The sequence below is a fragment of the Idiotropiscis lumnitzeri genome, chromosome 1, assembly GCF_059441095.1.
Source record: "Idiotropiscis lumnitzeri isolate Australia: NSW breed Sydney's pygmy pipehorse chromosome 1, RoL_Ilum_1.0, whole genome shotgun sequence".
Classification (NCBI taxonomy): domain Eukaryota; kingdom Metazoa; phylum Chordata; class Actinopteri; order Syngnathiformes; family Syngnathidae; genus Idiotropiscis; species Idiotropiscis lumnitzeri.
This window is the reverse complement of record NC_142391.1, coordinates 4,091,977-4,105,477: the sequence shown is the minus strand read 5'-3', so window position 1 is coordinate 4,105,477 and position 13,501 is coordinate 4,091,977. Positions and strand designations below refer to the sequence as shown.

The 13,501-nt window shown below is 39.4% G+C and overlaps 3 protein-coding genes across 3 annotated transcripts; 1 reads left to right on the top strand and 2 right to left on the bottom strand.

The window, feature by feature from the left end:
- Positions 1 to 249: 249 nt before the first annotated feature.
- shda (Src homology 2 domain containing transforming protein D, a) lies at positions 250 to 6,112 on the bottom strand. The gene is made up of 8 exons (XM_088318783.1): positions 5,903 to 6,112; positions 4,607 to 4,856; positions 3,634 to 3,735; positions 3,389 to 3,551; positions 2,912 to 3,169; positions 2,140 to 2,317; positions 1,471 to 1,590; positions 250 to 1,051 (listed from the first exon to the last, which is right to left on the bottom strand). The coding sequence occupies exons 2-8, from the start codon at positions 4,850 to 4,852 to the stop codon at positions 865 to 867; spliced, it is 1,254 nt and encodes a 417-aa protein (XP_088174909.1). The 5' UTR covers positions 4,853 to 4,856; positions 5,903 to 6,112; the 3' UTR covers positions 250 to 864.
- A 466-nt stretch (positions 6,113 to 6,578) lies between these two features.
- yju2 (YJU2 splicing factor homolog) lies at positions 6,579 to 9,941 on the bottom strand. Its single transcript, XM_088304922.1, has 8 exons — positions 9,776 to 9,941; positions 9,436 to 9,536; positions 9,127 to 9,271; positions 8,917 to 9,051; positions 8,132 to 8,313; positions 7,556 to 7,715; positions 7,025 to 7,175; positions 6,579 to 6,791 (listed from the first exon to the last, which is right to left on the bottom strand). Exons 1-8 carry the CDS (start codon positions 9,797 to 9,799, stop codon positions 6,670 to 6,672), a joined length of 1,020 nt encoding a protein of 339 aa, XP_088161048.1. The 5' UTR covers positions 9,800 to 9,941; the 3' UTR covers positions 6,579 to 6,669.
- Positions 9,942 to 11,701: 1,760 nt separating this feature from the next.
- LOC148342831 (cocaine- and amphetamine-regulated transcript protein-like) lies at positions 11,702 to 12,993 on the top strand. The gene is made up of 3 exons (XM_088311420.1): positions 11,702 to 11,868; positions 11,960 to 12,040; positions 12,306 to 12,993. The coding sequence occupies exons 1-3, from the start codon at positions 11,722 to 11,724 to the stop codon at positions 12,411 to 12,413; spliced, it is 336 nt and encodes a 111-aa protein (XP_088167546.1). The 5' UTR covers positions 11,702 to 11,721; the 3' UTR covers positions 12,414 to 12,993.
- The last annotated feature ends 508 nt before the right edge of the window (positions 12,994 to 13,501 follow it).

Sequence of the window (13,501 nt, the reverse complement as noted above, 5' to 3'; positions counted from 1 at the left end):
ATTATGTCATTGTTTTGGGGGAAAGTATCTCAAGTACTCAGTTCTTGGTATTGGTATTCAAAAGTTGAGTAATCATACTGGTATCGGTCAAAAAAAAAAATCAAACATTCCTTGTAACTAAAATGCTACTTTATGATAATCGGACATGTTTTTTTTTTAATTCTAATTTAAAGTTTTCTAATTCTAGGGTGGATGCCCGCAGCATGCAAGACATTGACCCATGAATATTTATGCACCAAAAAAACACAATTAAAAAGAGATCACTTTATTTTCAAATCTTAGAAAACAGAACTCAGCATTATTTGGATGACAAATTCACACTTAACATACCTCAAATATCTCGAAAGCTGTTCTGGATCGGAGGAGACACTGCAAGCCTCCAAACACTTTACCTTTGCGTTAAAGTCGTCCACTATACGGGTCCCTAACACCTAAAAACGCAGGCAACAGGAAACTTCAATCTACAATTTACTTCCATACCGCTGGCGTCGGGCGGAATCCTCACGCCTCCTAAATCCTCACTTTTCAGGAGACCCCAAAAAACGCATGTTTCTTCACCGATTAACATTGCGTCATCAAAGAACACAAGCTATTTTCCAACACTTGAGATTGGTCAATTTTTTTTAAAATAACATCTACACATGTGGACTGTCCAATGGTATAGATTTGTGAAAAACTGAAATTTACTAAATTGTGATGTAGGAAGGTTCTGCCAGCCCTATGCCAAAACGGTTCAAGAAGATCCTTTAAAATGTCCTACTTCAGCGATTAGCTGTTGGCCTTGGAGTCCATGTTCTTGAGGCACGGGGCTGAATTTGAGATTCCCCAAAATTTGGCGCACGTAGTGTTTTTGTTCGCGCCCTGTCAGAGCGTCTGCACAATGACGGGATACAGAAGGGACATGTGCTCGGCCCCCCGGATTGGCAGCTTGTGTGTGCTGTAGTAGTGGATGACCTCCGGGATGGTGACAAAGGGCGGGCTGTTCTCGCCCAGCACGAAGCAGCCGTCGGCAGAGCGCGTGAACTTCATGTGCATGAAGCCCTTGCAACTCCTGGAAGACATCAAACACAAGAGTCAAGCCGGACCAAGTGATGCGTGGAACCTCCCTTTTACTCCGAAAGGAATCATGTCACGTGAAATCATTTGCCCCAAGTCGGTCACGACCATTAATTTCCATCCTAAAAGTAAAATTCTACTGATCTTATTTTTTAAAATCAGTCTCAGGTGTGCCAGCAAAATGGCCACTCTGGTTCTGAGGTCGCTTTGTTCCATAGCCTTACATCTTCTGCATTGGCATTTTTTCTTTGCATTCGGTACTTTCAAGCGTCTTCCTGTGGTGGCTTGTGTTGAGGTACCTTTCTGAGGTTTATATAATTCAAACAACCTTTAGGAAAGAAAAGTTTTAAGCAAAAAAAATACAAAAAAAAACCTAAACAACAGAACCTAAATAGGGTCTGTGTGTGTACGTACCTGAGTGAGAGGGAAAAGTCGTTGTGGCAGGTCTGGCTGTTCCTCACCAGGTAGGAGCTCTCCTTGCACAGAGTCAGCAGAGTCTCTGCTTCGGAGCGACTTAGCGCTCCGTGGTACCACCTGCGTATGGAAGCATATGGAATGTTTATTTTATATATATATATATATGTCTATATATGTCTATATATATATATATATATATATATATATATATAATTCTTTTTTTAATAAGAAGATATACAGCAGGTCACATTAGCCTATTAAAAAAAGAGGGATTATTATTAAAAAAAAACAGCAGTGGATCTATCTTTTAATTATTTTTTTTATTTAAGTACTTTTTTTCTTTAAACTGGGAACACAACTGGAGGGTTAATCATGAAAAAAAAAGAAAAACATTCAATCAAATATAATTTAAAAAATCTGAAACAAAAATAGAAGACAAAAATAAAGCCAACAAATTTAAGGAATTGTATTTAACCCCCAAAAATGTAAAGTCAATAGAATAATGATCCTAACGTTTTTTAAAAGACATTTTTAGAGGTTACAACAAGAAAAGAGGTTATAACAAGAAAATCTTTGAAAATCTCTGGGTGAATTTGAGCTGCTGTACAACAGGAGGGTTAAATGTTGTCCGTTTGCGATTTGAAAGGTATTGACGTGATGCCTCACACTTGTCTTTCTAGCGGCAGGTAAGGGTCCACTCTCTCTCCGAGAAGGGGGAGCGCGTCGCAAACCAGACGTAGGGTGTTGGAGTCCGCCGCCACAGTCGGCGCGTTAGCGGCCTTTGTGAGCCTGCTGTGCTCTGTTTGGACGCGCGAGCGCTCCCTCTCAGCGCCCTCGAACTGAACTGTGGTCAAAAAGACACAAGTTGCAGCTGAGTCATCACATTTCAACCAGGGACCAATTTCTAGATGAAGTGGCCTATGGCATATTAACAATATGGTGGTTTAATTGATGTAACTCTGATTTAATTAGTATTTCATAATTAAATCAAATACGCAGTTAACATTTTGTAATTGCAGCAGTGTAATACTAAAACATGAACATGTTAAATAAACACCCAAAGCGCAAGTATGAAAAACATAAAGACGAAAATGAAGGACAGTTCTGGTCCAATTAGTGATTAACGTCTAGTTATTGTCAGTCTTGATTATTTAAAACAACCTCGCTCTTATTTTATTTAATTAACGAACATGTTTTAATTTTACTTTTAGTTATTATTTCGTCAGTTTTCAAAGTATCTCACTAGTTTATTTTTTTACAATGGTGTTAAGAGGTTACAACAGAAGAGCAAAACATGAAAAGCTATTTTAAAGTACATGTGCATTACAGAAAAAAAGTTTGTGGCTTTTTGGGAAGGCCGGAACTGATGAAAGTCATTTCTATTCAGTCAACTGAAAGCGTTGGACAGCACCCTACGTTTTTTTTTTTTTAGACGTACCGGCGAGCGCTTTGGAAATGTGGTCCTTCTTCCACTCCCATGGTTGGTCGTACTCATCGGCCGGCCTTTCGTCGTTCTGGGGCAGCCGGCTCTCCCTGTCGTCCACGGGGGTAAGCGCACCGTCGAGCCTGTGTGGCTGCTGATGCTGTTGCGTCAGTGCCGCCGGAGTCATGCGGGCCATCTGTCGGGTCCTTTCCTCGTACGGGCTGTCGTACAGCTGGCTGCCACTGGCGCTTGTGCACTTGTTGCGCTGCATTTCTGCTGAGACAACAGCATTGGCCATCATATTGCAACATGTATCTATGCATGTTTGTTAATGTATAGCAATTTGGAGACAAACACATTTCTTGCGAAAAAAAAAAATTAAATATGGATGTTTACTATTACAAATCTATGTATCCGAAACTAATGAGCAGTTTATTATGACCTCTGCTACCAAATCTATCAACCAAGAGTGATAAAGCATGACAAATTAACCTGAAATAATCTGCTGAGCTTCAAATGGCTCCATGTAGCTACAGCAATCCGATGGGGCCGATTCGGGTTCCCAGCTGGGCCCCGTCCTCGGGTCCGGGCGGGCGTCGAATGGGTCAGAGTAGTCTGTGTTGGCGTCCGGTGCTACCGGGGCGGAGGGCAGCACCTGGGACAAAAATCAATAGACAAGATGCCAGATTGAGATTTATTTGAGAGCAGGTGCAAAGTGGTCTAAGTGGTGCTCTTACGGGTTCTTCTTGAACCGTGACGGGACTCAGGGGAATCTTACAGTGGCCGAACTCTTGAGAGTCCACTTTAATCAGTCTGTGTTTGGGGGACAACACTTTCACCTGCAAATAATACACTTCATCAATCACATGCATCTTTATACAACTGATGTCTTTTTGTCAAAATATTCATGTTCAATTAAAATATGTATAAATTATCATGAATTACAGTATATTTTTACCACCAACTTATGGCGAACCATGGAGTTACAATTAATTAATGTATTTATATTTTTGTATAAAATCCAACCAATAAATAAATGCATATATTATGAATCACAGAATTATTTTACAACAAAGTTATATGAATCATTGCAGAATTACGATTTTTTTTTATATAATGATACTGAAAACTTTGTTTTTCACAAAAATTTAGACAATGCAATTTTATTGCAACGATTTCTATATCATACCCTTTCTCTCCACTTTCAGACAAGAATAATAAAAAATGTTCAATATATTGTGTGTATGTACAATACAAACTAACCAAATAGTGACACGACCTATTATTCTTAATTTCCCAAGGGCAAAAAAGGAGGCTTTTATTAACGGTGAGATGTTCATTTCCCCTAATTTGCACATCCTCAATTAGAGTGGAGGCCACTATTTGAGGAAAAGTACAGCCAACCCCCAAATAAAGTCCATCCAATTTTGGGAGTGGATCTTCATCTCCACTATTTGTGGAAAACTCACTCAGTTGTTAATATAGTGGTCCTGCCAAAGCAGCGTCTAATGTAAAAATACTGCCTTGGCGCTATCTTGGCACCCACCAAGTGACTTTGATGTAGTTAGGCTATAAACTTGTCTTTAGAAAAAAAGTAAATTATCACCATCTTGTGGCGACTTTAGGGAAATCACATCCTTTATAGGAGTGGGTGTCCGTCCATAAAATTTTCCTAAATCACTGAATTAAATGAAGACAAAATCTTGTTACCTCTGTGCCGTTAGACACGTTGGGGCCAAAGGCAGGGAATGGAGGTAGGCTTACATCCACGCTACCGTAGCCGCCACCACCATTTTGGTGCTCCTTGTCCGAGCACTGGTACGGATCCTCAAAGTCTAGCTCCTTCTGGGCTCGGTAGGCCCGCAGGATCTCACTCTCACTGTAGTCTGGCCTCGGGGGTTGCGGTGGGTCACGCCGGTTACCAAAGTTCAGGTAGTCCTTCAGCCACTTTGCCATGGATCTGAGAATAAGAATGCACTTTGTTATTGTGGTTTACTTGCATTTTGATTCCTTATTGTTGGAATTTTGTCACACTTTGCATCAACTGAATAGCCAAAGTGCTGTTGCTGGTAGTACATGACAGACTGTTTATCCTCACAGAGGATAAAGAATGTATGACAGGATTATATTGAATTTCTAAAACTGTTTTCAAATATCAGGGGCTTAAATGGTTAAGTGTGCATTTTTCATTATGTGACAGTATTAGGAAAGATTAAGATGTCAGATTAAAGACTAGGTTTTGTGTGTGTGTGTGTGTGTGTGTTTATTTTATGCTTAATTTTAGCACTGAACTGGAAGTGGCATTAAAGAACCTGAAACTTTTGTACAATACAACTTTGTTTATATAGCGAATTTCACAACAGATGGAGCTGTAACAATTGCTGTCCATATGGTGTAATATAAATTAGCGTGAAATTGGAACACAAATGAAAACACATTTACAAAAGATACCAGAAGAACAGCAAAACAGTGACAGTCTCATGTTGAGTCGAAAGCTGAACATTTTGGCATAATTCTTCACTATTAGCAAAGACGACAAATAGATTTTTGGAATTTTGGTACGTACGGCGGGCCTCATAAAATGATGCGGCAGACCGAATCTGGTCCCTGGGCTTCACGTTTGACACTGGTGCTTCAGGGCACTTTGTTTTTCACAACTATTGGTCTATATCCTTTTATTACGACTCATATTGAAGTCTTAATATTCACTGCTTGAATTATTATTTTTTTAGTCCAAAAACACATCCGACTGCTGTTGCTAATTATTTATTTTACGACACGGGAGTGAAACCGAAAACGAGTTAGCCTGCTTATGTTATTAAATATTATATGCGTTAAAGTACGTTGAATGTATCAACGTACAAATTCAGGGGAAATCAAGTACAGACGAGGCGATTACGGACTGAAAGAATAGTTGGAAAACGTCGAACTGGAAGGCGAGCGAGGCATTTAACAAGTTAGCTCCACTAAAGCTAAGCTAAGAGTTGACTTGTTTGAAAAGCTCACCCTTGTTCTTTACGTTACACGGGTGCTCTCCGTTTATGTTAAACGCCCCACTTCTTCCATCCGCTTATTTTTTGGGGGACGTTTTAAAGTCAGAAATATCGCGGTTCGTAAGATCTGCAGCAGTTGTCTACCCTGGGCTTAGGGTTAGCCAGCAAGCTAACGTTAGCCTGGCCACAGCGGTCCCTTGTGTACAGACTACACACACACCAGTACAGCCAGTTTAAAAGGGGAGTGACGTCACTTCCCGTTATTTTTTTTGGGGTTGCCGCACTTTCGTGAAAAGAGTGGATCAAGAATTATGGACATATTTTTCTGGAGTATTTCTTGCCCAGGTGAAATTGTCTCGTTGCATATTGATAGTCCCCAACATACAAACACTATGGCATTTTAGTAAATTGAAAAATATTTATTTAAAATACGAAACAAATTACCTATGGTAAAACTTATATACACAATTTAAAAAAAAATATTTATAAAAAAAATCTTGATCCTTGTAGTATTTTGTCAAAAGCATGCCACATACATGTTTTATCTGCACATGTCTTTTTAAGTGACAGCCACAATTTAAAGCCTAAAATTGGCTTCCACATAATTGAGCAAAGAACTGTCTTGCATGCATCGCTAAATGTTTAAAACTAAATATTGAGTGTTCTACGGTCAAAAGAATTCACAAAACTTCACTCATATTCAAACAGAATTTATTCAAACACAAAAAAATATTTAATGAATGGCATGGTGTCATAATGTGCACATATGCACGTTGATCCTCATTCGCTGTCGCTGTCTGAATAAGCACCCAGCAAGCTAAGCGACGACGATCCGTTCGGGGCGGCCGCGCAAGGAGTTGAAAGTTTAGTTGCGTTGTTGGCACACGTGGGAGACGTTTTGTCTGTAGAGGGAAAACATTTTTTTTTTAGTTTAAGGAAAAATAGTTTGGTAACACAAATCCACCAGCTGGTGAATAGCGTAAATTAGCTCTGACTATCAATGGCAGCTTCAAAAATCAGTCATAGATCGGGACTTGAGTTTGAATCTTTATTCTAAAATAATGAGAAAATGTGCATTTTCATGGAAGAATAAAGCAGCTTTGTGATCAATTACTCCTAAACCCTGGACTGATACCTGTTGGTGAGCGAGCAGTTGTGGTTTTGCTTTGACTTGTCACTGCCGTTTTTTTGCGAATCACGAGTGATCCGAGAGCACCACCTGCACCCAGCGTCCCCACACTCTTCTCCCAGCTCTCCATCTTGGCCTTTTTCACCTTGACGGGCTCCTGTGACACAGAAAGAACAACTTTTTTCCGACTATTACATTTATAATCAATACAATGTTTTTGTAAAAAAAATAATAATAATGATTTTATATAAATTCTAATATACCAAAAAAAATTCCATGTGGAGCCAAAAATTATCCCCCCACAAACTAGTGACTATATTTTTTGTAATATATCAAATGTTTGTTTTTCTCAAAATTAAATACAATTTTCTTACTCTTGTTTATCTCATAAAAAATGTTTTTTTATCCACAATACCGTGATTATGACCTTTTTGTTGAAACGTGACTCATTCTTCAGTGTCAAAATATTTTTATAGGATTTATCTTGACATATTTTGGCCGCAATGCTGACAAGAGCACTTGAGTGGTCATCCATACGTGACTTTCTGTGGGTTTGTCGGCAGTGAGGATGTCTGTTGGATTGTCAGCGTTGGACGTCTTCTGTGACGGGACGTCTCTCCCGTCGCTGCTGCCGTCCTCTTCATTCTCAGAGTCAGAGTCTCGCAGTCTTTTCACGAGCGCTCGCTCCAACATGTCTCTGCGGAACACATTCACCTCACCATGAGCAACGACAAAGCTTTCTAAATGGAGTACAACGGGAGGTGTGTTTTTATGGAATTTCACACTCCTGTAGAGACTCGGGCTGGGCAATTACAATTTTTTTTATTTTTTTCCAAGTTTAAATTTTTTCAGAGCTAAAGTTTTTTTTTTTTTTTTTTTTACGGCTTCCGTAGTTCAAGGCGCATCCTGCTTATACTGTTAAGTGTTACCAACTCAGTGATTTGGTTGCTCATCTCTGGCATGAGCCCGATGATACATACCTGCATGAATGGGTTGCAATTGTTCAGTTTGGGACGTTTATGGATTATGTCCAAGATTAAATAACAGTTAAAAAAAAGATTTTTGATAAAATAGCCACAGAAGGCTTTCAGTGGATATATTTTTTTCAATTACTTGGTCTCCCGCTCGTCCTCTTCTTTCTCACGCTCCCTTTCTCTCTTCTCCAGCTCTTGGTACTGGCCCAGCATCCCTTCGAAGTCAACCTGGGCCTGCCTCTGGTTCAGCTCCTTTAGTTCCTGGAGGTTCTCCAGCACCTCCATCTCCAACTTGGAATCCCGGGTGCGGTTCTCCAGCACCTGTTCGACGGGGCCACCAAGTACTGCTACGTTAGGGTTTTGCGCTGCCATGCGTCAACTGGCTCACTGCCACGTGCTCAAAAGTAGAGAGAGACCAAAATGTGTTTTCAGGACCAATACCAATAGCGCATGTTTAATGAACAACTTTTGAGATTTGGGATATGTTGATTTATTTATTTTTTTTAATGTTTGGCATTAGACATATTTGTTTTTAAATTCAAACAAAACGTCCAGGGAGCTCCCAGCATGTCTTAAAATGTTTAATGAAAACTTAAGTAAATGACTCTGTGTACCTTTCTACGGACGTATTCTAAAATGTCAAAATAGCAGAAACGTCAAACTTTTATTTATCTGATTAAATTTTTTTAAATTTTAATATTTAGCAAATGGTACATTTCCATATTTTGCTTTCACGGTTGATTTGATACATTTCGATTCATGTTAAAATGATATGCATGGAGTTCATTGCACCGTTTTGTGCACAATTATGACTAAGCAAATTTTTGACCATTCAAAGCGTATTCATATTAGACTGCGTAACTCCGCACACTTGCACCCCCTGTTAAGCTTTCTGTTAATTATTGTGGTTTTGCATCCGCTGACCTTCATGGGGTTGTTGAGCTCCTCATCTTCTCGCTCCTGCTGAATTCGCTTCTCCTCCTCCTCGATCAGTTTCTCCGCCTGGAAGTTTCGTGTGGCGCCGTGCTCCATGGCGTAGTCCGTGTTCTCCGGGTCTGTCTGGAATCACGCACAGAACACGTTCAATGTCGCCGGTCGCCTTTTTCAAATCTCCACGTTTCTGCTTGAACTCACTTTGAAGGTAATCTCAGCCAGGCAGCGGGTACATTTGATGTAAAAGCGGAAGATGGGGAGTCCCATGTACAGTTGGTTCTGGACTGTCTCTTTACGTGCGTTGAACTTCTTTCCCTTGTAGATGTACTCGCCGCAGGTTTTACACCTGTAAATAATTTACATTTAAAAGGTAATGATTGTAATATTGTAATTGCAGGACGAGTTTGACACGATGACGTGTTTGGGGGGGTCCTAGTTTAGGGTTTCAACTCATAGCATAGACACTTGCATTCTTTATTTGTTAACGGTTGTTGACCGTGGTACACTTACCTCATGTTGAATGGTGCCATCAATCTGACCACATACTGTCGATCTTTGGGCAGTTTAAGTTTTGGGATTTTGGCCGGATCAAAGTCCGGAGGGTAGTATTTCTGCAAATAAGAAAGACGTGTTTCAATCATACCTACAACCAAATTTTATTCAAAGAATTTGACCATTTAATGACGTGCTGTGTTTCTTTCCAATGATAGTTTGTACAGTGTACATAAAAAAATACATTACATAGTCCCCGATGAGCTAACGCTGTGCTAGCTTGTTAATCGTCCGTGTACATCACATCCGCACACTATAACGACGAGTTATCGGTTGTATGTCGGGACTTTATACTCACATTTAATACTTTCCTTTCTGACATTCTTACGGTCGCTTGACAGCAAAACTGAACAAGTAATAGAAGTAGGTGTACATGTACCAAGGTAGGTAAGCACGTAAGCCTACAATAAACTTCCGTTTTTTTCTTCTTCGCGCGTGAGCGGTATGGACGCGTTTGGCGTTTTGCTGCCTCTCACGGTTCATTGGTGTCATTGCAATTGAATTGATTTATTTTTCTTTTCTTTTATTTAACTTTAACTGATCAACGGGACATAAATAGAAACACATACAATGATTAGCACTCACAATCATACCTACAGACAATTTATAATTGTCAATTATTCCAGCATGCATGTTTCTGGGTTTTGGGGAGAAAACACATGAAGAGGGACAAGGGCGTGCAAAAGTGGGGGGCGGTGGAGGGGTGGACAGGGGATTCTATTCCCGCTCACCACCAAATAAAAAATTTAATTGGAACATTACTGTGCATGGAACAGCTAAATAATTAAAAATAACTTTATATTTCATAAGATGAGTGTATTTAGCACAATCATCATATTTTGGTGGAATATTTTTAAATATATTGGAAAAAAACATGTTGGTGACCCCTGAATGGAGTGGGTAGAGAATGATTCCCAGCACAGCCTAAACTGGGAATTGTTAAAAAATTTTTGTCAATTGTCTCAGACATAGATATAAAATTTTCCGATTATATTTTTAGCAAACCAGTTGAAATTGTCTGCAGGCCAAAACAGAATGAAACCAGAGATGCATCTTGGGGAATTGTTAATGGGGGTCGTAGATGTCAGTTTGTGTGCATACGCTACTACCTTTAGGTTATTTCAACAAAAGGAAATGGAATTGTGATTGCAGATTGGTGTCAGCATGGGTTGACCGGGCCTGCTTGCTCTTATATTGGTTCTTTTGGACATGCTAGTCAAAGGGTGAGGTTCGAGTAGCTCGATGCTACGGTTACGCAGCACCTATAGCAACAAGCTTTTGGCTAGCAACTTTTACTCAGTACTCATCGCCTTGGTGGTTGAGAATAAATTACAAGCGATTCTAAGATAACCTCCACTTAGCACTTTTAACACCTAAATTATGTGCTTGTGTGATCGAGTACACTTTTAACAGATCTGTCTGGCTGGAACTGTGTTAAAGTGAAGAGTATCCAACTTTAAGTAGCAAAATAGCAGGCTAATTAATAAATGTCTGGAAAATTATTATTGTTAGAGTTAGGCAGAACACAGAACAGAATTACTGTATGCTTTGGCCGTGGTCAGCCAGGAGGAGTGGCCTATAAGGTTTAAAGTATAATAATAAAGTATAAAATATTCAGAATATTAGTAATGATATTTACGATGTAGTTGTATACATAATATAGTTTTGTTTTTGACATTTGACATATGCACAATAAATCTTACAATATTATATGGAGATTTTGGCTATTTGTGGTCCCAATCACCTGCGAGTAGCGGAGGTCGACTAAACAGTAAATAAACAAGTTGTTTAAACAGATGTATTGGTTAATTTTCTGATCAGATCGGTGATCAGTTATCATTTTTTTCTTTAAACTTGCTGATAAATGATTCTTAATTGTATAAAAAAGAAAAACAATTTTTCATTTGACACATTTGTATTTTTTTAGAGATTCAACTGCCAAAAAAAAATACACAGAATACAAAAGTTGCTCCTCAAATGAAGTAATAGATTCACAAAACTGCTCTCAATCAAAAAAACAATTATTTCAAGCCGTGAAAAGTGAAATATAAGTAAGTACACACCTAGAAACGCTACTTTTAATGGGCGCCCGTCACCGTCCATCCTCCCTTGTGCAAACCGTCGGTGATGGGGTTCACGAGGGTCATCTCCTCCATCAATATTTCAGATACTTGCTGATGTCACAGGCCCCTATAAAGAGCGGACGTGCACCTTCAAAGCCAACTCCCGCTTGGCATCAGCATCATGTTGAGCACCCGGGCCTTCCTTCACTTCAACCTATTCCTCCTCCTCACCACCGCCGCCTTCCTCTACGTGTCCGCTACCGAGGATGCCTCGGTGGAGACGCGCTCGCTGGATTTCACGCTGAAAAGTCAACAGGAGAAAGATTTGGTGAGATCGGCACATCTGAGCGTGTGTGTGAAATAACAGTGATTTTTATACAGCACAGTACCGCATATGTGATTTGATGTCTTTAATGCAGATTGACGCTTTACAAGAAGTCCTGGAGAAGCTGAGAAACAAAGAGATGCCCTCAGAGAAAAAGCTGGGCTGGCTGCCCTCCGTAAGTACAGCTTACTCCTGTCGCAGTTGAATTTGATTCCATTTCAGTTGAGCCCTTTTATGATTTGATATTTCAATTTATTTTACTCATCAGTGCCACAATTAATCCTCATTCACTCCCATTGACGGCTATAGACGTCAAAGATTGCTTTAATTGAGTTATTGGTCATTTTATTTAGTTATGAGTTGGTGAATGTTTTTCTTTTATTCAACACCTTCATGGATTGAAAAAATAAAATGTGATTCTTATTTTTTTGTCCTTTCAGTGTGACGCAGGGGAGCCATGCGCCGTGCGTAAAGGCTCCCGAATTGGCACGTTGTGCAGCTGTCCCCGAGGGACTTCCTGTAACTTTTACGTCCTCAAGTGCTTGTGAAAGAAAACTAATGACGCCATGGTGTATCGCATTGGTCTGCAAATTGTACTGTTTGATGTGTTGTGACAATTCCAAATGTCATTTACCGTAGGAATGTATTCTCGTTGCATTTGATCGTGTATTGTGCTGAAAATGGCTCGGTCGTTGTTTTTGCTCAGGGGCAATTTGTGTTATTTTGGTGATAATGACAAATATAACATAAGTACGTGTTTTGCCTTGAGTCATTGTTCTAAAAGGGAAAAAAATGGAATGTTTGTCCTTGACGAAGTATGCAAGTGACCTTGCTTCATATTTGTGATATAAAAAAAGAGAAAAAAACCCAACAACTATTTGTAGTATTTTATCAGCACCCAAATGATGACACTGGAAAACGGCTAACATTGATCAGAGGTGGCTGTATGTGTGCCTCAACGTTTTTTTGACACTGATTTCAAAAAGGCCTTTACTGTTTATCTATCACAGTTTTTTGAGACATTGTTATTTTTTGTTTGCCCGATAAAAGCACGCGCAATGCAGATATAACCATGCGTTGTAATTTATAGCTGTGACGTGTCAGAAAAAAAATCCACCTGTTGGTGAGAATAACCTTTAATTTATCAATATTACAAATGCATGACTAAATTACAGATTGTTTCCTATTGTTAATATGAAAACCCGCTGTGCTAGAGAAAAAGGAGGGCAGATTCTGATTCTGCGCAACAACAAAAAACTCAACTAGAAAACTTTACTGGTAGCTGATTTAAAAAAGTGCTTTCACTTTGTTGTTGTATAGAAAATATACAAATGCACCACAATAATGATCAATATGCCAATAAAAATGTAGAATCTACAGGTGCATCAAATCAAGGACCAATAGACTGAGAAACAGTTTCTTTCCAAGAGCCATCTCCATGCTAAACTCTCACACACACACACACACACCCACCCTTACCTTGCAGAACAGCAAGTGATGTGTTTTTATATATCCTATTCAGTATTATTTTCCATTGCACTAACTATTCTCTTATTTATCTAATTTATATATTTATCTGAATTATTGTTGTATTGCACTGGAGAGGGGAGCTCTCTAATCTCGTTGCACACTTGAG

Excerpts from the sequence above, each read along its gene's own strand:
- yju2 (XM_088304922.1), bottom strand. The coding sequence starts at position 9,799 with ATGTCAGAAAGGAAAGTATTAAAT. Across the intron at positions 9,052-9,126 it reads TGGCTGAGATTACCTTCAAA|ACAGACCCGGAGAACACGGA; the intron begins GTGAGTTCAAGC and ends GCGTGATTCCAG. Across the intron at positions 7,716-8,131 it reads GAGGACGAGCGGGAGACCAA|AGACATGTTGGAGCGAGCGC; the intron begins GTAATTGAAAAA and ends TGTGTTCCGCAG.
- shda (XM_088318783.1), bottom strand. The coding sequence starts at position 4,852 with ATGGCAAAGTGGCTGAAGGACTACCTGAACTTTGGTAACCGGCGTGAC. Across the intron at positions 3,170-3,388 it reads AGCTCAGCAGATTATTTCAG|AAATGCAGCGCAACAAGTGC; the intron begins GTTAATTTGTCA and ends TTGTCTCAGCAG. Across the intron at positions 2,318-2,911 it reads CATTTCCAAAGCGCTCGCCG|TTCAGTTCGAGGGCGCTGAG; the intron begins GTACGTCTAAAA and ends TTTTGACCACAG.
- LOC148342831 (XM_088311420.1), top strand. The coding sequence starts at position 11,722 with ATGTTGAGCACCCGGGCCTTCCTTCACTTCAACCTATTCCTCCTCCTC. Across the intron at positions 11,869-11,959 it reads GTCAACAGGAGAAAGATTTG|ATTGACGCTTTACAAGAAGT; the intron begins GTGAGATCGGCA and ends TCTTTAATGCAG. Across the intron at positions 12,041-12,305 it reads AGCTGGGCTGGCTGCCCTCC|TGTGACGCAGGGGAGCCATG; the intron begins GTAAGTACAGCT and ends TTGTCCTTTCAG.